This window comes from Podarcis melisellensis (genome assembly GCF_964234715.1).
Source record: "Podarcis melisellensis genome assembly, chromosome: 9".
Classification (NCBI taxonomy): Eukaryota; Metazoa; Chordata; class Lepidosauria; order Squamata; family Lacertidae; genus Podarcis; species Podarcis melisellensis.
In genome coordinates this window covers 1271658-1297538 of record NC_138541.1, presented here as the reverse complement: position 1 = coordinate 1297538, position 25881 = coordinate 1271658, and the positions used below count along the sequence as shown (strand labels likewise).

Sequence of the window (25881 nt, the reverse complement as noted above, 5' to 3'; positions counted from 1 at the left end):
CCCCCCGGTAGCAGCGAGGAACCCAGACTCTGAAAGCGCTTTGTCCTCCTCCTCCTCCTCACTCCAAAGCCGCATCCACACAGCGCTTGCTCCGAGGCCTCCAGCCCTGGCTGCTGCTCAAGACAGGATACCCGAATTGATGGTTCAGTGGCCTTGCAAATCTTACATGCCGGTATTTTTGGCTGCTGGGGCCGTGATCGCAAGCAGGAGAGCATGTCTCGGGAGTCTGCCAGCTCCAGCGGAACAGAAAACAAAGAGAGGGCTCCCTGGCCTTGCACTTGGCCCAGGAGACGGGGCGGCGAGTGGGGAGAGAGGAGGAGGGGAAAAACACTCTCCAAAAACAGCTTTTTCAGCTGCCGCTTGGCACCCTGCGAGTCAGGCAAGAGAGGCGGAATCGCTGGGTTTTCTTTCTTTCCAAAGCCATGCACAGGAGCGCAGTTTTAGCCCCAGCCTTGAATGGGATGCCCAAATCATGGAATTGTGGAGCTGGGACCCCCAAAGGCCATCTAGTCCAACCCCCTGACATGCAGGATTCACAGCTAAATGGGTGGGGCCAGAGCATTAGATGCTCTTAAGGCCAGCAGAAGGCTTTGCACAGAGGAGGGGTGCTGCACTTTGGAGAACATTGGCAAACTCCAGGTGCAGGGGAGGGGGAGCAAAGACAGCCTGAGGGGCCATGTGCCCTCCTGAACAACTTTTCAAGGGCCGCATGCTCAAAGTGGATGGTTCGGAATGCAAGGAGCAAAAGCAAGAGGGGCTGAGAGACAAGTGTTTGTTGCTGCCTTAGCACCCACCCACAGGGTACCCACATTCCAGCCAGGCAGACTTTTCTGTGCTCACACCCCTCCCTGCCTTATCATAGAATTGGAGAGTTGGAGGGGACCTCAGGGGTCATCCAGTCCAACCCGCTGCAATGCAGGAATCTCAGCTAAATCACGCATGACAGGTGGGACATCACAGCTGTGCTTACAAACCTCCAAGGAAGGCGAGTGTGCTAGGCATCACTAGGGTTCAAGGGCCCATCCCAGCCAGTCAAAAGGGCTGGAGGAGACCATGGGGGGGTGAGAGTCCAGACAGAGAGAGACCAGAAATGGAAGCAAGAAGAAATTCCAATGAAAGAAGAACAGCAGACAAAATTAATGGACTATGCAGAATTGGACAAAATGACAGGAAGGATTTGAAAACTGTGGGACCAGAGATGGACAGAAAATTGGAAGAAGTATATGAATTATTTGAAGAGCAACTGTAATCAACAAATTACGCTTGTAGGACTACAATAAGTTTTGTAAGGAGAAATATATGAAGTGTTACAAAGTAGAAAAAGATAGAGATATTGGTTATGAGTTTGAAATGTAATAGGGAAAATAAGAAATGCATACTAAGAGATTAGATTGGAAAATTTTCAGACAGGACTGATGGAAATTTTAAAAAATGAATAAGATGTAAAAGTATGTTTAATTAATGTTGAAAATGGTATGTTAAAAAAACTAATAAAAATTTATATATATATATAAAAAAGAGAGTCCAGACAGAGAGGTTTGGGTGGGCACATTTGGCCCCTGGAAAAGAGCCGAGAGTAGAAAGTCAGTGTGGCATCGCAGTTAAGAGTCTTGGACTACAGCTGTGGTGATCCGAGTTCAAATCCCCAGTCAGCCAGCAAGCTCAATGGGTGACTTTGGGCCAGCCATGCTCTCTCAGCCTAGCCTACCTCACAGGGTTGTTGTGAGGAAGAATGCAGAGGACCGAGAATGGTAGGGGAAAGGGAAGGTGCAGCCTGAGCAGACAACACTCTGTGCAAAAAGAAAACAACTAAGGCTGCATTGAAGGGGCAGGACTAGAAAACGCCCCCCAACTCTACAAAATCCTATAAAGCAAATAAATTACTGCAATGCATCGCTTTTGCCTAAAAAACCCTTACTTTGCATACAGTATTCTGGTCAAGAAACTACGCGGAGCAGGGAAGGATGTGCACACTGTGCTCTCCACCCCTTATTTCAGAGGGACTCCTGCAGGATCGGGGCCATCGCCTGCTTGGCCTTTGGAATGTGCAGGGAGGGGAGAGAGCTTCCCTTCAGTCACCAGCCTGATCAGCCCTGGGGCAGGGAAGGAGATGCTTGAAAAGGGCAGGGGGGGGCTGCTGCATAGCAGGGAGCACATCCTTCAAAGGCCAGGCAGGCAGGCGTAGCAGGAGCACCAGTGCGCGCCGGAAAGCCCCCCTGACACCTGGAAACATGAGGCTCACCTGACCCTGGCAATCTGGAAACGCCATAATTAAAGGGCAGCCCCGGAGAGGCAGAACCCATTCTCTCCTCTAAAGGAAACGGTTCCAGCTGGAGGGTTAGGCCCCTGGCACCAAGGCTGCCTCTGGCCGAAAGGGACCCCTCTGCTGAAATCACACAGAAGCAATCTCCGGAAAGAGGCATTGCAGAAAGAACCTTTTGGCTGAGCCCCCTGATGGGCTGCATCCTTCTGCCATTTATTTCCCCCTTTTCTGCAGCAAAGAACGAAGCTGGACGTTGGAAGATTTAGGGCAGAGAAAAGTGCTTCTGCATAATCTGTGGAACTCCCTCCCACAGGAAGGAGTTAATGGGCACTGACTTTAAAAGGGGATTAGGCAAATTCCTGGAAGAGGATAAGGTATAATTGGCTCCTAGCCAGGGTGGCTCTAGTTGGCCCCTTTAAGAATAGGATGCTGGACCTGGTGGGCCATTGGCCTCATCCAGCAGGCTCTTCCACAAATGACAACACTTTGGAGGTCCCAGGTCACAAGGTGATTAGATTATTCTCAACTAGGGCCAGGGCTGGACCATAGTGAAGTGAGAGCTGGACCATAAAGAAAGCTGATAACTGAAGAATTGATGCTTTTGAATTCTGGTGCTGGAGGAGACTCTGGAGAGTCCCATGGACTGCAAGAAGATCCAACCTCTCCATTCTGAAGGAAATCAGCCCTGAGTGCTCACTGGAGGAACAGATCCTGAAGCTGAGGCTCCAAGACTTTGGCCACCTCATGAGAAGAGAAGACTCCCTGGAAAAGACCCTGATGCTGGGAAAGATGGAGGGCACAAGGAGAAGGGGACAACAGAGGACAAGATGGTTGGATAGTGTTCTCGAAGCTACCAGCATGAGTTTGACCAAGCTGCAGGAGGCAGTGGAAGACAGGAGGGCCTGGCGTGCTCTGGTTCAAGGGGTCACAAAGAGTCGGACACGACTAAATGACTCAACAACAACAGGGCCAGGGCCTTTTCAGTACTGGCCCCAACTTGGTGGAACTCTCCGCCACAAGTGACCAGGGCCCTGCAGGACTTGACATCTTTCTGCAGGGCGTGCAAGACGGAGCTGTTCCGCCTGGCCTTTGGTTTGGACTCAGTCTGACCCTTATGTTTCCCTCCCCTTGTGGTTTTGATCTATGGGCTACTTATAAAATGAGGCTGCATTTTAAATTGCATTTTAACCTGTATTTTAAATTGGGGTTTTTTCCCTATTATGTTTTTACTGTAATTTTACTGGTATTAGCCGCCCTGAGCCTGGCTCTGGCCAGGGAGGGCGGGGTATAAATAAAAATTATTATTATTATTATTATTATTATTATTATTATTATTATTACTAATACCTGGAGAAGGTGCCTTCTTCCATGGAAGCCTCACCTACACGGGGTCTTGGCCACAAAACCTGAACATTCTGCACATGCCCAGAGGTGCAGGTTACAAAACCCACAGCTGAGCACAACCTCTGAGACAAAAAACTGTCCAAGTAATTTCACAGGAACTATGAGAACCACCCGCCCTCCATGAAGACGGAGGATGTGGAGTTCAACCTGCCCCCCATGACGTCCTCCACCTACTGAGATTTGGGAAATGCGTGTTGTTGGTGCAGAGGGGGCGAGAGTGGGGAGGAGCCTCTCTCTGTTCCAGAGGCAAAGCAGAAAAATATTTAGATGTACCTGAAAGCCATTTCCGGTCTGTCCTGCCTTGCGCAGGAGTCCTGAATAGGAAACTGGAGGGGGCTGAAATTGAAGGGCTCTCCCTTCCTGCCGCTGGCAGAGGGGCACACCCTGTTCTCAGACCTCCTTCCCTAACAAGTCAGCCTCTCTCCGAAGCAGCAAAGGCAGAGGCCATCGGCACTCTTGCATCACAGCATTTCGGAGACAGGGGCCCATTCAGAGGAGGGGGACAAGCTGGGGGTGGGAGGCACCCAGAGGCAATTTGCCCCACTGTTCCAGCACATTAGTAGAGCTAAGCAGGGTCTGTTGTGGTGTTTCAAGAGAGATGGGAGCCTGGGGCGAGGAGGAGAGCAGAAAGCAGACCTGAGCAAGGCTGTCCTTAAAAACCAAATTAAACCCAAAGGGCACTCAGAGACACCCTCCTGTTATGGCAAGGCCATCTCTCCATCACGACCCACCAACCCAGCCAGATGGGTGGGGTATTATTAAAGGGACCCCTGACCATTAGGTCCAGTCGTGACCAACTCGGGGGTTGCGGCGCTCATCTCGCTTTATTGGCCGAGGAAGCCGGCGTACAGCTTCCGGGTTATGTGGCCAGCATGATTAAGTTGCTTCTGGCGAACCAGAGCAGCGCACGGAAACACCGTTTACCTTCCTGCCGGAGCGGTACCACCACCCGCATCCCGGGGTATTATTACTATTATTATTATTATTATTATTATTATTATTATTATTATTATTGACACAGTCTCATAAGAATGTAAGAATTGTGTGGTGGCTCAGTGTTCTGTTCTCACAGAGGCCAACCAAACACCCGCGGAAAACCTGCAATCAGAATTCAAACGCAAGAACAACCCACCTCTGGTTTCCAGCAACTGCGATTCAGAGTCATCGCTGCCTCCAAATGTCTCTGACTGCCTCTCCATCAATTTGTCCAATCCTCTCTCTTTTTTGACAGCCTCCTGAAGGAGGGAGTTCCGCAGTTTAACTATACATGACCCCAGGCCATTCAGAAAAGCATGGTCATCTCTGAACGACTGGCATTTCTGAATCACTCTCCCGTGAGCTACTGGGACACCCCAAGGAAGAGGCAGCGTCACATAGTGGTTACAGTGCTGTGCAGCACAGAGCTCCAATCCCCCCTCCCTTGGCCACAAAGCTCACTGGATGACCTTGGGCCAATTGCCGACTCTCCTTCCTACCTTACAGGGATGTTGTGGGGATTAAATAAGGACTAGGACCTGGGAGACCAGGGTTCAAATCCTGCCACTGCCACAAGGCTCAGTGAGTGACGCTGGGCCAGTTGCTGCCTCTGGGGCTTAAATGGGGCCATGAACAAACCCATAGCTCCTTGGAGGAAAATAGCGATATATAAATGCAATCAATAAACCTCACTGGGCCGGACGACCCCCCCCAAAAAAAAAATATGCCTGTGAACCCCTTGAAACCGGCTTCTGCCAACCTGGTTCCCTTCAGCCGCTAAGTGTGAAACGGGCAGAGGGCATCCCGTCGGAGAAGCCTGAGCGTCTACAGGTCCCAGGTCCGAGGGTGCCCTTCTAGCTGCGGGGAGCCGTCGAGCGGCGCGGTGGTCCCGCCTGGGGCATCGCCCTTTTAAGGCTGGAGCCGCCGCCGCGCCTTCCAGGTTACTACAGTTCAACTTCCCCACGTGCCGCCTGGAAGGGGCGGCCGGAGCCGGGGAGATTCCCGGCCTCGCCGACGGAGGGAGGCAGCCAGGGGCGGAGCCGCCGCCGCCGCCCGCCGTTCAGCAGGAGGACACCCGAAAGCCATTAAGCCCGCGGACGGCTCCCCCGACGGCAGCCCAGACAGCCTCGCCGCGGGGGTCGGCGGGCCGGGGGCGCCTGCGTCTCGACGGAGCCCCCGGGCCGGAGATCGACGAAGCCCACCCCCCACCCTTGCAGAGCCCCGGTGGCAAAAGCACCCCCCGACGACAAGCAAGAGGTTCCGGGGCTCAGGCAGCCCTGCCCGGGAACGCCCGCCCGGCTGCCCGTCTCAAAAACACGGTCCGCTTCCCTGCGAGCCAGCCTTTCCTGGGGAAAGCGCTCTGCACGTGCTCAGGGCCCCCCCGCGCACGAATACCCGCTTCAAACTGGCTTTTCCGGCGGGGCGCGCGGAACACGGGATTTTGTCATACAGCATGGGGAGGGTCCGCGGGGGTCCCCGAAACGAACCCATGGAAGTCCCCCGACGGGCAGGCGACCTCGCAACCCTTTGCTGCGGAAGAAGCTTGCAGCGAACCTGCGCGTATTGCTTGCTCGCGAGTAAAGCCTCACAAGGTGGCTTAACGGACGGTGGCCGCGCGCAAAGCGACTCGACGGCGACCGGCGGGGAGGGGGGGGAGAGGAAAGGGCTCTCCGTGCGCGTGGGGGGAGGGGGCCTACGTGTGAATGCGCTGCCTGACCCCCCCCCGCCCACTCCCGTGTCAAGTCAGCGAAGCCAACCGACGTGCGGGTGCGGGGCGTTTGTCCGCAACGCGTGGCTAAGCGGCGGCGGAGTCCCATCGCCCCTTTAAATTCCTCAAAGGCCGCCGCGTCTAATGTTGAGACACGGGGGGGGGGTTTGGAAGAGAAAGAGGAAGCCCGCAAAGCTTTGGGGAGGGGGGGCACGTTAGAAGATGACGTCGGATGGAACAGACCCCCCCCCCACTCCCCGAAATGGCCACGCAAAAGGGACCCCACCACCGACAGAGCTCGCTGCCACTGTTAGTATTGAGTGGGGGGCAACCCACACCCCCCACATCAACAGATCAGCCTCACCACGCGAGGTCCAAATGCCCCCCTTCTCCTCGGATGCAGGCACCCCCTGAACTGAGCCTTCCCCAAGGGGGGGGGCTTGAACTACAACTCCCACCAGCCCTCAGGTGCCTAAGGAGGATCCCGGCCGCACGGAGAGGCGGGCGCACTCTGCACATGCACAGACGCTCCAAAGTGGTGGGTCAAGACAACGCTCCCTGCTTCTTCCAAAATCCAGACTGGGGCGACCTCTTCGTTCAGCCAACCCAAATGTCCTCCGAACTCTTCTCAGGCCAGATGGGAAACGGGGCTACGGGGGGGCTGTCAAATGAATTTTGGGCACCTCCTCCGTGCCAGCCCCCCGTTTTGCCGCCTCCTTCGCTGGCTCTGCTTCCCTTCCAGCCTGACAGGAGGAGAGTTCAGGACAACTCCAAACCTCACATGCGGTGTTACGATATTTTTGGTCAGCCTAACAAAAGATGCATTTTGGGAAAAAAATTTTGTAATTGGCCAACGCAGCTAACTTAACTTACTGGTTGCCTTGGAAAAGGCTCCCTTTACAACTCTTAGCAGGTAAGGCTGAGGGGGGGGGGTCAGTTTTGCAGCAGAGCTAAGTTTTGAACTTGCTCCAGAAATAAGCCCATCCTTATTTTATCGTGGTCCCGGGGCACCTTAGATTGGAAGTGATTTCTCCGGCTGCATCCCAGCATTCCAGCTGGAATCTCCCTCCGCTAAGGCAGGGATTCTCACAAAAAAAAGATGTTCTCTGGGCCACACTTTCAAAATAAAAATTTGCTCGTGCCACACCATTTTTTGTTATTATTATTGATAAGAAATACATTGAGGGGAGGAGAGGAACAATAACCAGTGCTTGGTTTTGAAAACTCTGCAAATAAATATACTTTATTTTGATACTATACTGCACGATGCTACACTGGAATGTTTCAGTGTTTCTTTGATTGCCCTTGAATCTTCCTGCCACACTTGGCATCCTTTCCTGCCACACCCTTTGAGACCCACTGCGCTAAGGGATAATAATAATAATAATAATAATAATCAGTGCTCTTTTTTTAGGGGATATTCAAGGGCACGCAGCACCAGCACCTCTTTTCGTCGTTGTTAAAAAGTGCTGCACTTAACTGTAACAACTTCAAAAAAGCACTGATAACAAAAATTTTATTATTTGTACCCCACCCTTCTGAATGGGTTGCCCCAGCCCCTCTGGGCGGCTTCCAACATCTATAAAAACAAAGCACAACATTGCACATTAAAAGCTTCCCTATGTGGGGCTGCTTTCAGGTGTCTTCTAAAGGTTGTATAGTTCCTCATCTCCTCGACTGGAGGGTGTTCCACAGGGTGGGTGCCACCACCGAGAAGGCCCTACGCCTAGATGATTTAGTTGCATTGCAGGGAGTTGGGTGAACCTGGGTGATCCCTTCCAGGTCTACAATTCCCTCTCGCATACACATTCTCCTTCAAGACAGGCTGCCGCTGCCACCCTTACCTTCCTCTTGTGCCGGTGGATGTCCCCGATGGAGTTGGCCACGGTGTTGGGCCCCAGCAACATCCGCGTGCTGCGGGGCCACTCGGTGCTGACCAGGCTGTGCTCGCCCATCAGGATCTTGCGGACGTTCTCGGCGCCCGTCACCCGGACCAGGGGGCGGCCCAGCAAGTGGGTCTTGAAGACGTTCCCATATTTCTCCCTCCGCGACGACTGGAAGTAGGAGCCCTGAAAGAGGCAACCGAGAAAACCCTCCTAAGTTGGGAGAAAGCCGCTTCCAGTTCTGAGGTCCCTCTTGACACCAGAGACATCCAGTTTATCACCGCCATCCCCAGATATTTGGAAAGCACTCTGCCTCCCCACTCATCTCAGCTCTATGAGCACACAGTGAGCCTGCCTAAGCCACAGCACCCAGCCCAGACTCACAATAGCATCTTTGAACATATGCAGAGTGCCTTTTCTTTGTTGCATTACAACACAGAGAGAATTGGGGAGAAAGGCTCTGGTGCAGAGTGTGGCTTTCTGGCTGGCTCAGATCATGTCCTTTGCCTTCCTTTGGGAGTTTAAGCATGGGGTGGGGGCATTCAACCCATAGCACCCTCCTTCAACCACCTTTCCTGAGTGGGTCCGTAATTTCAAGGAGCATTTACGTGCAGGCTTTAATCAAAATTGGGGAGAGGCTCTTCCGTTCACAAAGGTTAATACCCCAGCCTTCTTCCTGAGCAGGGGGCTAAGAAGCAGGAATATAAGAATATTATAGCATTAAGAATTCTGGGCCGCCTTGTTTTCTTTTTCCCTCCGCAGCCCTTTTTTCTTTAGTGTCATGTCTTTTAAAATGGCTAAACTTTGGGGGAAAGGAAAAAGAAGGTGCCGTATACCTAGTCCATCTAGCTCACTATTACCTACACTGACTGGCAACAGCTCTCTGGGATTTCAGACAAGGGTCTCTCTCCACCCTAGAGCCTGGAGGTGCTGAGGGGTGACACTGAGCCTCACCTAAGCTGCACCTGCAAGGTCACCTGGATCTGCTGTGTTTGCATCTCTACCCCACACCAGTGGGTGGGGGTGGAGGGTCTTTTAAAAACTGGCTGGCAATGTAAATGCTAAGGGTTGACATTAGAGGGGAACAGAGAATGTGAGGCTGTGAAAAGGAATCCTCCATTCACAGATTCCCAAACCGGAACATTTCTAAATGAATGACAGGTGGAGCATTGGAAATATTATCAGTGGACGCTGCTTGGGAAATGGGGGGGAAACGGTGGCCCTGGTCTAGGGAAGAAAGTGGGAACTGCAGCCCTGCTGAAATGTATCCTGCAGAGCCCAGATTGCAGAGCAGGGGAGGGGGGCAGGGGTTGGGGCCACACCCCCTGGTGAGGCTCCCCTCCTCCCCTGTAGCTCAGTGAACTTGGGCAGAGGAGATCCAAGTTCAGCTCTTCCTCAGCTCACCTGCCCTCGTCCTTGGTCAAGCCCACAAGCTTCTTCTAGGTCCTGCGGGCATAGCAGAGCTTCTGCAGATGGAAGCCTGAGCAGATGGCTTCAGGAAGTAAGCCAAGTTACGTGTCACAAATGAACACGTACACCCCTTCCAAAGATGTTGGGGCACCAGCAGATGGAATGGGGGAGGGGGGAGACTGCAACGTCGTCTCTCATCTACCAGTTCTCTGGAAGCATGGGATGGTAGAGTTGGAAGGGACCCCGAGGGTCATCTAGTCCAACCCCCTGCAATGCAGGAATCTCAGCTCAAGCACCCAAGACAGGTGGCCACCCAACCTCTGCTTTAAAGTCTCCAAGGAAGGAGAACCGTTGGATTCTCCTTTCTTGTAACTTGAGCATGAGGAAAGGCCCACAGGGACGGGGCAGCCCTGAGCCCACCAAGGGCTGCAACTGACAGACCACCATTCCTCATCCATTCTATGGGCACAAGGCTGTCTCAACATTACCCGGATGGTTGCGAGGAACACCAATGATGCAACAGCTTGGTAATTAGCGCTAATGAGCTGTGTTTAATTCTGGGGCTCTCGCCTGACCGGGAAGACCTGTCCCAACCAAAGCTATGAGGGATGGTCATTGCAATTGCTCGCTGGCTCCCTGCACATGCTCAGGTGTACGTTCCGACCTCGTAAGCCCTGAAAAGAGGACTTGGGGTTCACCATGAACCTCGACAAAGGTCCTTCAATCACGAGGCAGTTACATGTGAGGTGAAGGGCACCCAGTGGACCTTCCCAGCACCCTTAGCAAACTAGAGTGTCCAGGATTCTTTGGGAGGAATCATGTGCTTCAAAGTGTGCAGTGGAGGTGATTTTATGTGGGTCAGATGCAAGGTGCAGATCTCACACACAGCTTGGGAGGGTTCTCACTGTTGTAGCTACTCCAGGGTCTGGCTAATGGCCAGTGGAAACCGGGGATCCTGCCCTTTCCTTTGCCTTGCCCTCTTAGGGCTGGAAGGGGAAGGAGCCAGCGCATGGGAGTTTTGGCTCCCCCAAATATTGGTGGGTTCCTTTCATTCAGGCAGCTGGTGGAATGAACGCACGGAGCGCGTCTGAGCTGACTTAATTCCCCCAGCTTTTACGCACACCCCTATCCCAAATTAACAAGGATAAGAGAGCCGGCTCACCCCACTCCACAAACGCCCCTCTCCCCTTTGCTTCCAGCCCCATAAAGCTTCTTCAGTCATGTGCGTTTTTCGGGGCGGGGGTGGGGTGTGGACCGACTGCCTTCACGCACTGCAATTATCCTCGACTAAGTCGTTGGACAGAGTTTGGGGCTTTTAATAACTTTCCCACATGCCGGTCCGGTCCTTAGCAGGGGAGGGGGCGTGACAGCAAGGAAAGGCGACCTGAGCACCCCTCCCCTGCCTTCTCCCCACCCCTCACACATCCTACACACACCTCTGCTACCTCCCCCACCTCCAATACCAGCATCAGGTTTTTTAGGGGGGTTACGTGCCCTATAAAATTTCGGAGAAACTGTGCAAAGGCATCTGCCCCTTTAAATCCAGCTCTGCGGCTCTCTCTCGAGCCGCTGCAGGGTCTCTAAGCGAAGAGGGTGGCGGAGCCTTTGGGGGGCAGGTGGGGGGGCGGTGGGGGGCGCCCGTGCGTGCGTGTGTGTTTTTAAACAAAAGCACAGTTGTGAAGTTCAGATGTTCAGGTGACCCTGTTTCTTGATCTGCGTAAATATAATTAAAGTACTTTTTGTGGCATTAATAAAGGGTTATTTGTACAACATTTCCATCACTGTACAAAGGCCGCCTTTATGTGGCGAGAGTTTTCGAGCCGGAGTCCAATTTATACAATTTTTTTGTATTTTTAGCCCTGGACTCTGTTTGGATGGAGCCTTGTGGAAAAGGGAGAACCCTTTCTCGGTCCCCCTGTAAAAATCTGATAAATTTCTTTTAAAAATAAAGCCCTATTGAGTGAGGGCAGTTAACCCTTGCGCTGCTGGCAGGGAGCTCCCCTCTCTACCCCCTCCATCCATGGAGGTCTCTCCTGCTAAGTCTGCGATGCTGTTACTTCTGAGTTTAGAGACGAGGACCCAGAATAGGGTTTTCCTCCAGCTGGCGGAAGGAAGACCCATCGCGGCGGGAGGTGTTCCAGAGCGGCACCCTCCGCGGGAAAAGGCAACCTGCTTGCCCCCCTCCCCCCCCCAACAAGACATGAGCCATGGCCATGTCGCAGCATCTCTGACCAGAGATCCTTTCCTAAGGGGCTGCGGTGGGGGAGCTGCCCGTCCCCAAAGTTTAAGGGTTCTAGAACAGGTAATAAAGTTTGTGCATTTCGGAGAGGTGCGAGACAAGGAGCTGATGGGTGTCCTATAGAAAGGGGGGGTTGTCTTTTGCTGGGTCTACCATCTCTCTCTCTGCTCCCACACCTTGCATCTCCCTCTCGGTTTAACTCGGGAATCTCCACGCGCGCGCACACACACACACCCCAGTGATCGCGTTCCTCGAGAGGTTGTTCAGCATTTAAGAAGGTTAATCCCGGGTTAATCTCCCGATTATCTCGACCCGGGGGCTTCCCCGCTGCTTTGCTCAGCGAATCTCGAGATCACCCGGGCGGCTCTCGGGATTCCAGGCAGAGGGAGCTGCCGGAGTCCGAGCGATGCGCTGCTGCTGACAGCACCACCAGCCCGCCCCCTCCCTGCGGTCCTCCCCGGAGCCGGTCCTTACCTGGCGGCTCGAGGGGGTCCCCAGACAGACCCCGCGCCTTAAAGGGGCAATGCAGCCCGCCACGCCGGCGCCTGCCTTCGGACCTGAACGGGGCTTCCTACGCTCGTTGGGCTGGGGGGAGAAGTTTTTGAAGAGAGCCCTCTTGGAAACGGGGAGGAGACCGAAGCGAGCCCAGCGCCCGGGCACCACGCTCGGCTGGAGGGAGGTCACCAGTTCGAGCCCCGGCTGCGAGGGAGGGCGCCTGACCGTTAAGCGGATCCGGCCCCTTCCGAGGCTGCAGAACCACGCGGCGCGACTGGAGGGGGGGGGAGAGACCTTTCGCTTTGCAAACCCCTCAAGGATTGGCTGGGACTTGGGGAAGCTCGCCTGTCGCGCACAGGACTTGCTCTCGAGGAAAGGGGCCAGGGATCGGCGCGCGGGGGATTTGCAACTGTGCAAGCCACACGTTTTGTACGACGGCGGGGAGCCTCCAGCAGCCACACGGCGCGTCCTAGCTGCCCAGGACCCCAAGAGCTGGCCGGCCGGGGCGCCCGGCGGAACGGTGCTAGGAGGCCTCCGGCGAGCGTGGCTGCGTCTGCGCCGCTCTCCCGCCCCCCGACGCCGGCGGGCTTACCTGCAGGAGCCAGTGGAAGGTCTCTCCGACGAGCGGGAAGCCCATGGAGCCCTTGGGGATGGGCAGCTTGCAGCTCTTGTCGCGCGTGGCGGCCCAGCGGAGCTGCCACAGCTGCTGCGAGACGGCCAGGAGGAGCGTGACCGAGACGAGGCAGGCGACGACGGTGGCCAGCGCCGAGAGCAGGTCGAAGCCTTGGAAAAGCATCTTGCCCGGTGGCGCTGCTTCCTCTGAGGAGAGTGTGGGGGGCGGCCCCCGGGAGGTAGCCGCCGAGCCGCGCACCGGGCCGGCGGGGGAAGGAGAGAGAGAGAGGAAAGAGAGAGTCGTCGGAGCGGCGCGCCGGGGAACGAATGCGCCCCGGCTCTGGGCAATTTGTGGCTTTTAGAGAGATTGGGGAGGGGAGGGAGGGGAGGGAGAGATATAAAAGCAGCTCCTCCCCACTTATAAAAGAATGCGAAAAAGAGGGGAGTATCAAAGGCGAGGAGGGGGCAAAAAGAACCTCAAAGAAACTCCGGTCCCCAAAAGCGACTCTTCTCAATTCTCCTGCTGCTGCTGCAAACTCTGGCGGGCTTGCGCCAAAAAAAACTTCACAGAAACTCTCAAATAACGAGGAAAGGGGTTTCTGTTTGTTTTGCACCAAAAAACGGGGAGGGGGGAATATAAATAACGACTGCAGGGTGGTTGTTGTTTGTTGTTTGTTTGTTTGTTTGACTCAAACGGGGGTGGGGAGGAGAAGCAGAGCAGCAGGAGGAAGAGGAGGGCGGGGGAAAAACCGGCCCGGAGGAACTGAGCGAAAAGCAGTCGCGTCTCCAAAGCCCAAGCGAAGGCGCAGCGAGCTCTCCGGAGCAGGACGGCTGTGTTGCGCCCGGCGGCGGCTGGCTGCGGGTGTCGCTCCGTCCAACTTGAGCGGCTCTCTTGAGCGCCTCTGCCGGGGGCCGGGCTGGGCTAGGCTGGGCCGGGCTCGGGGGGAGGAGGAGGAGGAGGAGAACGGGCGGACGGGGGGAGGGCAACGGCGTCGGCGCTGCTGCTGCTGCTGCCACTTTCCAGCACTGCGCCTCTGTCGGGAGGAGGAGCCGCTTCGCGCCGCGCCAGTTTGCGGGGAACAGCCCCGGCGGGTGTTTATATAGAGGCGGCGCGGGCCGGTACTCTGCCGGCGGGCGGGGGGGAGCCCCTCCTCCCTCCCCTTCGAGGCGGGGGCGACTGCGACGACGGGAGGGGGGCAGGAGGCCGGGCGCTGGAGCGTGCCAGCTCTGGCCGCGGGCCCGCCGGGAGAGACGCGCCGAAGAGCCTTGCTGGACGCCCTCCGCCGCCAGCCGTCGGCGCTCCGTCCCTGCGGAGAGAAGAGCACACCGAGAGTCCGTCAGCCACGCAGTGGGGCCGTCCCTTGGCCAGAAGACGGCGACGGAGCACATGGACCCCCCAACCTGCCGCCCATCCCTTCTGCTGCTGCCGTCGAGAGAGGAGAGCCGGCCGATCTCCCAAGGGGAGACTCAAGAGTCCCTGGCGGGAACCACCAACGGACCACCGAGGGTGCGCCGGGTGGCCCCCATCCCTTGAGCGAAGGGAAAGGAAACGGTCTCTAGCGAAGCGCCGCCGACAGAAGGCGAAGGAAGAGGAACCGTTTCTCTCAGGGCCGCCGCCGGCCACAGGAGCTCCCTCGAGCCGTTGCTGCATTTCGACCGTGTTGCCCAGAAGCCAAAAGGACGCCCCAAACTTGCATCACGGAAGGGTCCGTACCCTCCACCGCTTCTGCTTTTATTTTCTGGGGTGCGGGGGAGAGGAAAGAGGGCAGTGGCGCGCGAGTCGCGGGGAGGCATTCACCTCTTAACAGTTCTTTGCTTCAACACAGGTCTCTATCTCAGGAGATACGGGGAAAACCGACCATCCTCTCCCGCATCTCATGGGAAGATCTCCTGCGCAAGCCCTGTTGCAATGGGCAGGAGGGAGAGGGAGAAGAGGCATTGCAGGCACCTCCGGTTCACTGCAAGAGGGGGTTGTTTCTTGGAGGGGTGCCTTGGGCAGGAGAAACTAACGCGCTTTGCAAAAACGCCTGACTCTGGGCGCTTTCTGGATCTGCCTGGCTGGGAAGCACTTGGGAAGGCAGGTAAGGCTCCCTTCACACAGGAACACAGGTAGGACACGAGTCTTTCCAGCGTGAGTGGGGGTGGGGTGGGGGTGGGCAGCGCTGTGCAGTACTCTGGTGGAACCTTAGAAAGTGGCACATTTTTGTGGCATAAGCTTTGGTGGAGTCCGTTCCACCCCCTTAGATTCATGGTTATACAGCAGAACAATTGGCGGTACCACTGCAGCACAATCGGCTTAATTCTATAACATTAGGTAGTGTAGTGTAATAGATGGACCAACTGTTTTACAGAACCAACTTTAAAAAACAAACAAACAAAGGAACACACCTTAAATGCACCTGAAACATGTTTGTTTTAATCTAAGTCTGCTGGTTCAGTAGCTCCCTCACTTAGGTAGCCAGCTGGAGAGGCAGGATCCGGACTGCCTGTTAGAGTCATCCAGATTTAGATCCTAAGCCCACAATTAGGGGTTTCTTGGGTGCTTTTTATGGGGGAGGGGGCTGTCAACTTTTTATTGCATTTCACAATAACGTTTACTTTTTGCTGTTCTTTTAATATTACGTTTTCTGACGCACTGTGCCATCTTTGCTTTTAGGTACCCAGGAAATAAATCACCAAACAGGACGATTGCCCCCGCAAAACCGAACCTTGAATGCACAGCTGTGAGAGGCTCACTGGAGACCCTCCCCCATGGGGATTTGGCACCTGGCAGGGAGGAGTGAGGTGGCCCTAAAGCGCCTGAATCAACAAAGGTCTTCAGATGGGGTCCCATGTCCACACTGATCACAGAGGGACGGAGGCACCCAAGGATGGCTTGCATGAGTGAAAGTCCCTTCGAGAAACGGAGCTGCCCTGCTACAAACACCCCTCGCATTTCAGCAGAGACAACCCACGCTGGCAATTGGTGGGTGGTGGATCTTGAGCAAAAGTCATGGAAAGCAGTGGCATAGCGTGGGGGGTGCAGGGGGGCCGGCCGCACCGGCCGCAACATCTGGGGGTTAGGGGGCGCAAATCCACAGGTTAGGGGGCGCAAATTACTTGCCTTGCCCCGGGTGCTGACAACCGACGCTATGCCACTGATGGAAAGGGACTCTGCTGCATCGCGGCAGAGATGGAATTCTGGAGAGAAAGTCAGTGCACAAACAGAGTGGTCTACAGATTGGTGTGTCCCCCCCCCCTTTAACCCCTAAATACATCTCAGGAGTCCAGCTCCCTGGTAAAAGGTCCTTTCTTGGGGGTTTGTTCAGGCACATCATGCTTAGCCCACCAGAATTCCACTCCCAAGAACACTGGTCTCTGTTTTCCCCTAGCAGCCAGAAGGAATAACACGTCAGGGCAGGTAACAGAGGCTGGCCCATCGTGCTGCTGAGGCAGCTGCCTCTGTTTCCTAGACGCCAGCCGTTTGCCAGTTCCAGGGCCAACATTGCTCATTTACTTGCTTCGGTTGTATCCCTCCTTGGAGCTCAAGGTGGCATTTGTGGTTCTCCCTCCCCTCATTTAATCCCCACAGCAACAACAACCCTGCAAGGTAGGTTAGGCTGAGAGGAAGTGACTGCCCCCACCCGCAGGTTACACCCAGTGAGCTTCGTGGAAGATTTGAACCCTGGTCTCTCCCAGGTCCTGGTCCGACACTCTAACCACTGCACCACACTGCCTAGCTTGAAGCTGCACACAGGGCCTGGGTGCAAACATAAAACAATCCATACTGATTTGGTTTTGCTTTTTGGCAGGGGGCTCACTGACCTTCTCCATCAGCAGGAATAAAGAATGGGGAGTGGGCAGAGCAGCCCCCAAGAGCCAAAAGAGCCTTTCCCTATTGGGGTCTCCCCAGTGGGGCTTTTTCAGGAAGGCCCCACCTGTTGCTGTGGGGGGTTTCAAAGGGGGAGTGGGGTTCAGTTGCCTTCCTTCTCTTGCTACTATTGGGGAGTTCAAGAAGATGCGTCTTCCGTGGCCCGGCCCAGTTGAGGTTTCCTGATATTCTGATGGTCAGCTGTCTGTGTGGAGTCCACGGGCTCAGGATGAATTAAAAGCCCAAAGCAGAGGCTTTTCGGAGGCTCACAGGAGAGACCTTTGCCGATGTGGCTTTGCAATGTAATGTTAGAAAGCACGCAAGACCCAGGTACACAGACCCAGGGCTCTAGCCTGCCTCTCCTCTTCTGCCTTAACAGCCCCATCATAGCTCGAGAGAGGCTCAAAGGTGACCTCACAAAATCACAGAGCTGTCTTGTTCGAAGGGGAACCAAGGGTCATCTAGTCCAACCCCCTGCTATGCAGTGGATTGGCTCACTTGTAAACAGACTTGGATTTGTGGCAGAAGCATCATGTACACAGTTTAAAACAAATGCAGCCAGTGCTTTACCAAAACACACACTTGCAATCTGAAAGCAAGGGAGAAATCTCTTCTTTCCTGACCCAGAGACAGGCCCTGATCCAGAAACACAGCACCACAGTCTTGTGTGTTTAACACCAACCAATCGGGTGGTCGGTGAGGCCAACTCTGCATTTTCTCTAGCGCCCCCACCCTCTCAAGAAGAGAGCCAATTGGTCAGGCAGCCCTCTGTGGGTGGCGCCCAAATCCAGCTCCAGCAATCTCAAGCCCAAGACAGGTTTGCCTGTGCATTTCCCAAGGCAGCAGTGGATCTTGCCCACTGCCCATGAGCAGATTTCCATAGCAGGTTCAGGTTCTCAGCTGGGGAGAGTAAGAGCCATGGATATGGGTGAGAAAGGAGACCCAGGGAGCCACGGTTCATGGCAACTGATTTGGGATCACAGCACTTTGGGAGATCTGCTTGACCACTGTGCCTCCAAGTGGGAGGTTGACTAAAGAGCTAAGACTGGACTGGGGGGGTGATCTTGCCCCCCCCCCGCTCCAAGCTGTTTTGCTTTCTCTTAAGTTTTGGGGCTCAATCACAGGAAAGTCAAGAAAGAGTTTCACACGCAAGATGCCAGAGAACTGTAGCCCCCAAGCACAACAGCGGTGGGAAGTTCCCCTTGGCTGTCTGCCATAGATGCTTTATCTGAGATTCCTGCATTGCAGGGGGTTGGACTGGATGACCCTGAGAGGCCCCATCCAACTCTGGGATTCCTGCACAAACCCCACTGCAAAGAATCCAAGCTGTGAAATCGGCAAACTTCTGCTTTTGAGCAACTCCCATTGATTTCAGGAGGCCTGTGCAGGAAATCATGTCAATTCATGAGACTGGCGGGGTCATATGGCTTTGCGCCCCCCCCCCGCTCCTTCAGTCGTCCTCACAGCCTTCTCAAAACAAAGGTAGCCTAAAAGGGTCGACTTGTATCCCCCAAATTCAACTGATGTGCCACAAAAGAGGAGATTGTTTTGTCTCGACATCAATTCGCCCCCAGCCCCAAAGCAGGGCTCTTCCGCAGCCTCCGGGGTCTGTGCAGGGCAGGTGTAAATGGTCCGGCCCCAATCCAGCCCCCAAGTCCAGCTGCTTTGGCCCTTTGTGATTACAGATCTCCCAGTCCACTCTCTGCCCTGTAACCCCACCTGGTGGACAATTCGGGCTGCGCAACGTTTTGTCATAAGCTTTTCCCCTAGAATGTTGTTTTGTTTGTTTCGTATTAAAAATGCCGCGTTTGCTTTCTTAAAAAAAATATTATTATTATTACTATTATTACTCTTCTGATCCAATCAATATCAGTCATCTGCCTACATTACAGACTCTGGATTCAGCAAGAAGGATTTTTACACCTTTGTTTTTTGTGCAAATGCACCTTCTATTTTTCCTGATGGCCACAGGTGGGGGCCCTCCTTGCTGCTTCCCTCATCCCAGTTAACTGTGGCCCTGAGACTGGCTGCAACTGCCACTCAGTCTCTCTGAGACTGCCAGCCCCCCCCCCCCGCTTTGGCAAAGGGTCTTAAATCTGCAGGTGAACCTGGAGAAGGACGGGGATGGAACATTCGTTTTGCAAAACAACTCCTTGGGATCTCATTGGCCAGTTTGGCCCCTCTTTGGGGAAAAGTCACTGAAACAGATATGGCGCTTGGCAAATAAGAGCCTAAGGACAGCCTGCAGGATGAGGCCAGTCTACTCCAGTATCCTCTTCTCATTGTGGCAAACCAGATGCCTGTGAGATCCAAGCACCAGAACCCGCTCCCTTCCTGTGGTTTCCACTAACTGGGATTCAGAAACATTCTGGCTTCCAAATGTGGAGACATAGCAGAGCCATCCAGCTAGGAGCCACCGATGGCCCTCTCCTCCTCCATGAATTTGCCCAGCCCTCTTTTAAATCTGTCCTGCCGAAGGGAGTTCCATAGCTTAACACTCTGCGTTGTGTGAATAAAGACTGCCTTTGACCTGTCCTGAACCCACGCGAATCCGGAAAGCAATGAAGCCCAAGGGCTTTTGTCATTCTAGTCTCTGACACCCCTATGATAATGTTTTGTTTGTTGTCTGCAAATTGACATGGGGGGGGGTGGAGAGAGAGAGAGAGAGAGTTACCTTGGTGACTGGATCCGGCTGTTCACAGCCCAGTCATTGGGCAAGTCTCTGCATTTGAACCCAGCCAGGCTGATGCCAAGGTGAGGTCACAGCCTTTGTGAACTTGGGACCCTGTGAACTTTGGGTCACCAGAGATTTTCACCAGAGCTTCCTTCTCTCCGGCGCCTCGGCTCATTTCCGAAGCTGAGCGATGCATCACTAGTTCATTGAGTCCTGCCCTGCCCTGGGTTCTCCAGTGTGTACATTAGCCTGCATGGCGCTTAATCTCCCTCTCCCGACAACACCCAACTGGCCTGCCTACAATCTGCCCTTCTCGACATGGCTTTCTTCCAACCACCTCTTCTCAACAAGTCGCCTGGGCTTTGGGGAGAGCAGTGGCGCAGTGTTAAATCCCAATGGGCAGGCGTCCTTCACAACCCCCACCAAAGCCATGTCCCTTCCAAGAAGTATTTTTCAGGCCATGCCAATACTACGGCTGCAATGCCAAGCCAGCTATTCCCTCCTTCCTCCTGCCTTCCAGTCTGCAGGAACATGAGAAGAGACCCCCTGTACCAGGCCCAGGCAGGGACGCAGGTGGCGCTGTGGGTTAAACCACTGAGCCTCTTGGGCTTGCCAATCAGAAGGTCGGCGGTTCGAATCCCCCCAACGGGGTGAGCTCCCATTGCTCGGTCCCTGCTCCTGCCAACCTAGCAGTTCAAAAGCACGTCAAAGTGCAAGTAGATAAATAGGTACCGCTGCAGCGGGAAGGTAAACTGTGGACCTGGGAGAAGGGGATTTTTTGGTTTCCCAAATGCGGAGGGCGAATTGAAAGCAGAGGGTGAAGTTGAGAAAAAAGGCTAATGGGAAAAGGAGGAGGGCAAGTTCAAGGCAGCTCTGAAAAAGATGGGGGAAGGCAGCTGCAGGGGCTGGACTGGATAACCCACTGGGGTCCCTTCCAACTCTGCAATTATATGATTCTAAGAGATTCCAGCGACTGGCCTCACAGCAGCCAAGAGAGGCTATATTTCTTAATACAGGGGGAGAATGGCTCGGAAAGACTGGAGAGTTTGACTCTATCATCATCATAATCATCACCATCAGTCTAAAGTCTAAGGGCAGGTTAAGGTAAAAAGGTAAAGGACCCCTGGATGGTTAAGTCCAGTCGAAGGCAACTATGGGGTCTAGCACTTATCTCGCTTTTCAGGCCAAAGGAGCCGGTGTTTGTCTGCAGACAGTTTTCCGGGTCATGTGGCCAGCAGTATTAAATCACTTCTGCCACAACAGAACACTGGGATGGAAACCAGAGCACACGGAAACACCGTTTACCTTCCCGCCTCAGCCATACCTATTTATCTACTTGCACTGGTGTGCTTTCGAACTGCTAGGTTGGGAAGAACTGAGACAGAGCAATGGGAGCTCATCCTGTCGCAGGGATTCGAACCGCCGACCTTCCAATCAGCAAGCTCAACAGTTTAAAGCAATTTTCAGTCACAAAAATGACAATGCCAATCTACAGCTAATCTAAATGTTAGCAGCACACGGAAACGTTGTTTACCTTTCCGCCGGAGCAGTTCCTATTTATCTACTTGCACTTGGACGTGCTTTCGAACTGTTAGGTGGGCAGGATGTGGTTTAACCCACAGCGCCACCTGCGTCCCTGCTCGACCACCCTCTTAAAAATCCCTAAATTTATGTCAATGCCCAGGTTTTTACTATCCTGCTCTCTCCCTTGATTTCCCTTCTCAGCTGCTACGGTGTAGACACAGTTCTCCCCCACCCCCCATGCTGCTCCCCCCCCCCCAGTTTCTTCAGCTGGCTAAGAATGGGTGATTCAGCTGGAAATGCTGCTGTAAATGTGATGTTGCTGCACTGCTATCTCGCCAGAAAGGGCTGTGCTGGATCGAGCCCAGTGAGGGCAAGTGAAGGCAACTAAGGGTGATGGCTTCTAATGTCCTCGCTTGGCCCTCCCTCCGAAAGCAGAAACACCTGCAGCACAAGTGAAATGCAGGGAGCTCTCTGCATTCAGGTGCTGAAAGAGGGGCAAACTCCCCCGGGGGGAAACATGCTCCCTGCTTAGAAGCGTGGAGTTGCAGACTGGGAAGGGACATCCAGGTGTCATCTAGTCCAACCCAAGCAATACAGGGATGACAGCTAAAATGAGCCCTGACTCAAGCCTGTATTAACCAATGTCAGCTGTGCACTCCATTATCCACACTTTGAACATTTCATTGAAACAGATGTGAGCTACACAAGAGACAACCTGGCAAATTAAGCAAACAGGTTAGTGCATGGGTAGGCAGACTAAGGCCCGGAGGCCAGATCCAGCCCAATCGCCTTCTCAATCCGGCCCGCGGACAGTCCAGGAATCAGCATGTTTTTACATGAGTAGAATGTGTGCTTTTATTTAAAATGCATCTCTGGGTTATTTGTGGGGCAAAGGAATTTGTTCATTTTTTTCTTCAAAATATAGTCCAGCCCACCACATGGTCTGAGGTACAGTGGACCCTGCTGAAAAAGTTTGCTGACCCCTGGGTTAGTGCAAAAGCGGACAGATTTTGCCAAAGCAAAACCCCCTTGCTCAATGAGCCCCCATTCATTTCAATGGATGAATGTCTCCCATTCATTTGGGGGGGGGGAGAGTATTAATAGAATACCAGCCTCATTGACTGTGTCCAAACCAGGGCAGCATAGTGGTTAGAGTGTCAATTTAGGACTTGGGAGACCAGGATTTGATTCCTTGAGCAGTCATGAAGTTTGCTGGGTGACCTGGGGGGGGCAGGCACTGCCTAACCGCCCCCGCTGGGTTGTTGTGGGGATTAAAGGGGGAGGGGGAGAACCATGCACCCCCCCTTGAGCTGCTTGGAGTTAAACTGGGAAATATAAATCCAATAAACAAACAAAACAAGACTCTGCTACCATCAAAACACATGCTCCTGGCTTACATCATTTGAAAAGCAAATTGAAACTTGCTTTCATATTCACATCAGTTCCTAGCAACAGTTCCCCATCTCTGTTCAGAAACATCCAGCAGAGAAGGGCAATCGGTTTATGATTTATTCACATTGCCAAAGAACCCCAGTGACCAAGATGGGGTGCCCTGCAGGAGAACTTCTCAGGAATCCCAGGGAAGGTCCATTTTGTGCAAACATGCCTAAGAACCTCAGAAGAGACCCACAGCTGGATCCGGCCCATGGCCCATCTGGGACAGCTTCCCATTCTCAAAGTGGCCGGCCAGATGTCCAGCATATGTCAGGCTGGCCCAACAGACGCCTCTTCTGGGAAGCCTCTGAGCACAACCTGATCAGTAGAACATCATCCCACTTGGCACTCCCATAAGCTGTGGTTCAAAGGAACAGCTAGCATTCTCTCCAACATTTCTCCAATGAAAATAGGGACATCCTATTCCATTATTATTATTATTATTATTATTATTATTATTATTATTATTATTTACCCCACCCACCTGGCTGGGTGGGCCAGGCACTCTGGGCGGATTCCACCATATATAAAACGTTGAACATTAAACTTTGCTATGCAGGACGGCCTTCAGAAGTCTTCTAAAGGTTGTATAGTTACTGATCTCCTTGGCTCGGGGGTCGCATAACTCCACACCCTCCAATATTTATCTGATGAAAATAGGGACGTCCTAAGGAAAAGCGGGACACTCCGGAATACAATCAGAACCAGGACAGCTTGTGTAAATTCGGGACTGTTCCTGGAAAACAGGGACACTTGGAGGGTCTGAACTAGCAATACTTTGCTTTTAGCATTGATATTGAAAAATAGGGGTGGGTATGACTCTGTGTTTTTCTTCCCTCAACTAATTTTGCCACTGGAGAGCAGCTGGGAACTTGATGGGAACAACCTGGGACCCTTCAAATGCCTTGGCCTTCCATCAACCCCAGCCAGCAAGGCCACGATCCCCTCAAGCCCAGGAGCATGCAGCCAGGCTGCCTGGCACTGATGGGAATTGTAGTCTGGAAAGCACTGAGTCACGGGGTGATGGGGGAGGCAGATCTGGAAAGCTCTCTCCTGCGGAAGGCGCAGAGAAGTGATGGCAATTCTGCCTGAGGCTACGTGCCTCTGAGCTTTCCAGAAGGATGACAAGTAAGCAAGTGAAATTAACTGCTTTGAGATCTTCTTTTTGGATCGTCACAGCTGTGGATTCATCATCATTCTGGCAGGGCAGCTGGTCATATTAAGGTAGGTAAAGGTATAGGATGGTTAAGTCCAGTCAAAGGTGACTATGGGGTTGCGGAACTCATCTCGCTTTCAGGCCAAGGAAGCCAGCGTTTGTACACAGACAGCTTTCTGGGTCTTGTGGCCAGCATGACTAAACCGCTTCTGGCACACAGAGGACCGTGATGAGTGCCAGAGCGCACGGAAACACTGTTTACCTTCCCACCACAGCACTACCTATTTATCTACTTGCACTGGCGTGCTTTCGAACTGCTAGGTAGGCAAGAGCTGGGACAGAGCAACAGGAGCTCACCCTGTCGTCACGGGGATTCGAACCGCCGACCTTCTGATTGGCAAGCCAAGAAGCGCAGTGGTTTAGACCACAGCACCACCCGTGTTCCTAGATGGTCATATTAAGGTCCTGTACAGCAGAACAACTCAACAGTGGATTATGGATTGTCAGAGAATGTTGCATGCTAGTCACTTTGGGATGATCAATGCACAATATAAAATTATTGTTTTAACAGTGAAATCTTTTTTTAAAAAAAAAAATAAATCTACTGCAATTGCAATCAAGCAAAGTGTTAGCCGGAATCCTCTAAAATAAATCTTCCTTTATAACTGCACCAGACACCAGCAGGCCACCTTTAGCCCGATCCAGAGATGAGAAGAGTCTGCTGCTGCACACCTCAAGTGTTGTTTATGGGATGCAGTGGGTGCCTTGTGGGCTAAATGGCTTGCTGTGTTCCTCATTCATCTGTGATGAGGTTGCTGAATATGATTCCCCTCCCATAATCTCATGGAGCAGATTAACACAAACACCACCAGCAACAGCAGCAGCAGCCCAATTTATTACAGCAGAACCACCTGGTTCTGAAACACATTGGCTGATTTTAAGGATCCATCCATATCTAGTCACCATCAATTCATCAATGAGTATTACACAGGTCCTTAATAACTGATACTTAGAAAGGTGATGCGAGTTTTATTTTGTTGTTTTAACTTTCTGAAAGTCTTAAATTATTATTAATTCTTCTTACTGATAATTTTATAGTTTTATCCTTTTTTGTAAACCACTTTGAGGTTTGTTTGGGTTTTTTAAAAAACACAATCAAGTGGCTTTTATGGAATAGATAATATATGAAACAAGTCTCCTTAGAGCTGGGCATTCCGTGCGCTCGGCTTTAGCTATAGTTTTCTTTTTAAGAAGGGTTATCTCCTCCGTTCTGCAGTCTGACCTACTAAAATGGCCCATCCAGGACAAATCCGAGCGCACCAGTCTGGATCTAGTCATTGCACAAAAATGAGGCGTCTCCTCATGACTCCTTGTGCCAGAATGTGCCGTCTTCTGACCCGTGTCCAAATGCACATTCCACGGAAAGAGTTGCAGTACTGCCGACCCGTACAGGGACAGAGGTGTGATAGGTTCCATACGGATAAAACAAAGGTTAGTAACCAACAGCGACTACTTGCGTGTTTTCATCCGAGGATGGAGTATAATTGGGTTTAAATGCTAGCAGTAGTTTCTGCAAATAAGGCATTATGTATGCCAAGTTATAAATTATGTGCTATACCACCATAATTGCAACTGAATATCCAATAGGAATTTTAAAGGTTTTTAAAAACTAATTTTAAAGCCCAGGGGACCTTTTTAAAAAAACAAAACAAAACCTATTTTTAATTGCCACTATTGCATTTTGAAAACTTTAGATTATACTCTCTAGAGGCTGCTTTCATCAGAATGTCGGGATCTGACTGAAACATGTCGCTGGTGTTCTGGGGTATTAAGACGGCAACTCTACCCCACTTCCTTGCAAATTTCTTAATGTCAGGAATAACAAAATGAATCCAAAGTCCTCGGTCAAAAGAAAAAGGCTTGGGGGGGGGGCAGAGGGCGAGAGAAAGAAAAGATTTGGAAGCAAAACTGCTGATTCCAGAAAAGTCCTAGACAAGGCTGGCATCTCCCAGCGGGAGAATGATTTCGAAGAGATGGAAACTTCCAACTTACCCAAACCGGGCTTGAAGACAGTTGCAAGTTGCCTTGTCCGACAGATTTCTCCAAGTCCTCTTCTACATGCTCAGCCTCCAGCAGAGATACCTCAAGGAGGACCTTTTATAGGATAAATGGAGGTTCGATGTCAAGTCCAAAGAGAATTCAGAGGCCTTCAAGAGGCAAGACAATGGACGGCAAGCCCTGCCTGCGCTTGCCC

General features: G+C 52.8%; 2 protein-coding genes across 2 annotated transcripts in view; one reads left to right on the top strand and one right to left on the bottom strand.

Moving 5' to 3' along the window:
- Window positions 1–13188, bottom strand: part of CYP26B1 (cytochrome P450 family 26 subfamily B member 1) — a 29129-nt gene extending 15941 nt beyond the window's left edge. The window contains exons 1-2 of the mRNA XM_081925100.1: window positions 12970–13188; window positions 8195–8419 (exon numbers count right to left, since the gene is read on the bottom strand). Of these exons, the coding sequence (XP_081781226.1) occupies window positions 8195–8419; window positions 12970–13173 (429 nt within the window). The 5' untranslated portion in view covers window positions 13174–13188. The remainder of the gene's footprint in view (window positions 1–8194; window positions 8420–12969) is intronic.
- Window positions 13189–13417: 229 nt separating this feature from the next.
- LOC309377235 (uncharacterized protein) lies at window positions 13418–15983 on the top strand (the record flags this gene model as incomplete). The annotated part of the gene is made up of 4 exons (XM_081924229.1): window positions 13418–13480; window positions 13916–14695; window positions 14816–15070; window positions 15646–15983. 3 exons carry the CDS (start codon window positions 13418–13420, stop codon window positions 14996–14998), a joined length of 1026 nt encoding a protein of 341 aa, XP_081780355.1. The 3' UTR covers window positions 14999–15070; window positions 15646–15983.
- Between the last annotated feature and the right edge of the window lie 9898 nt (window positions 15984–25881).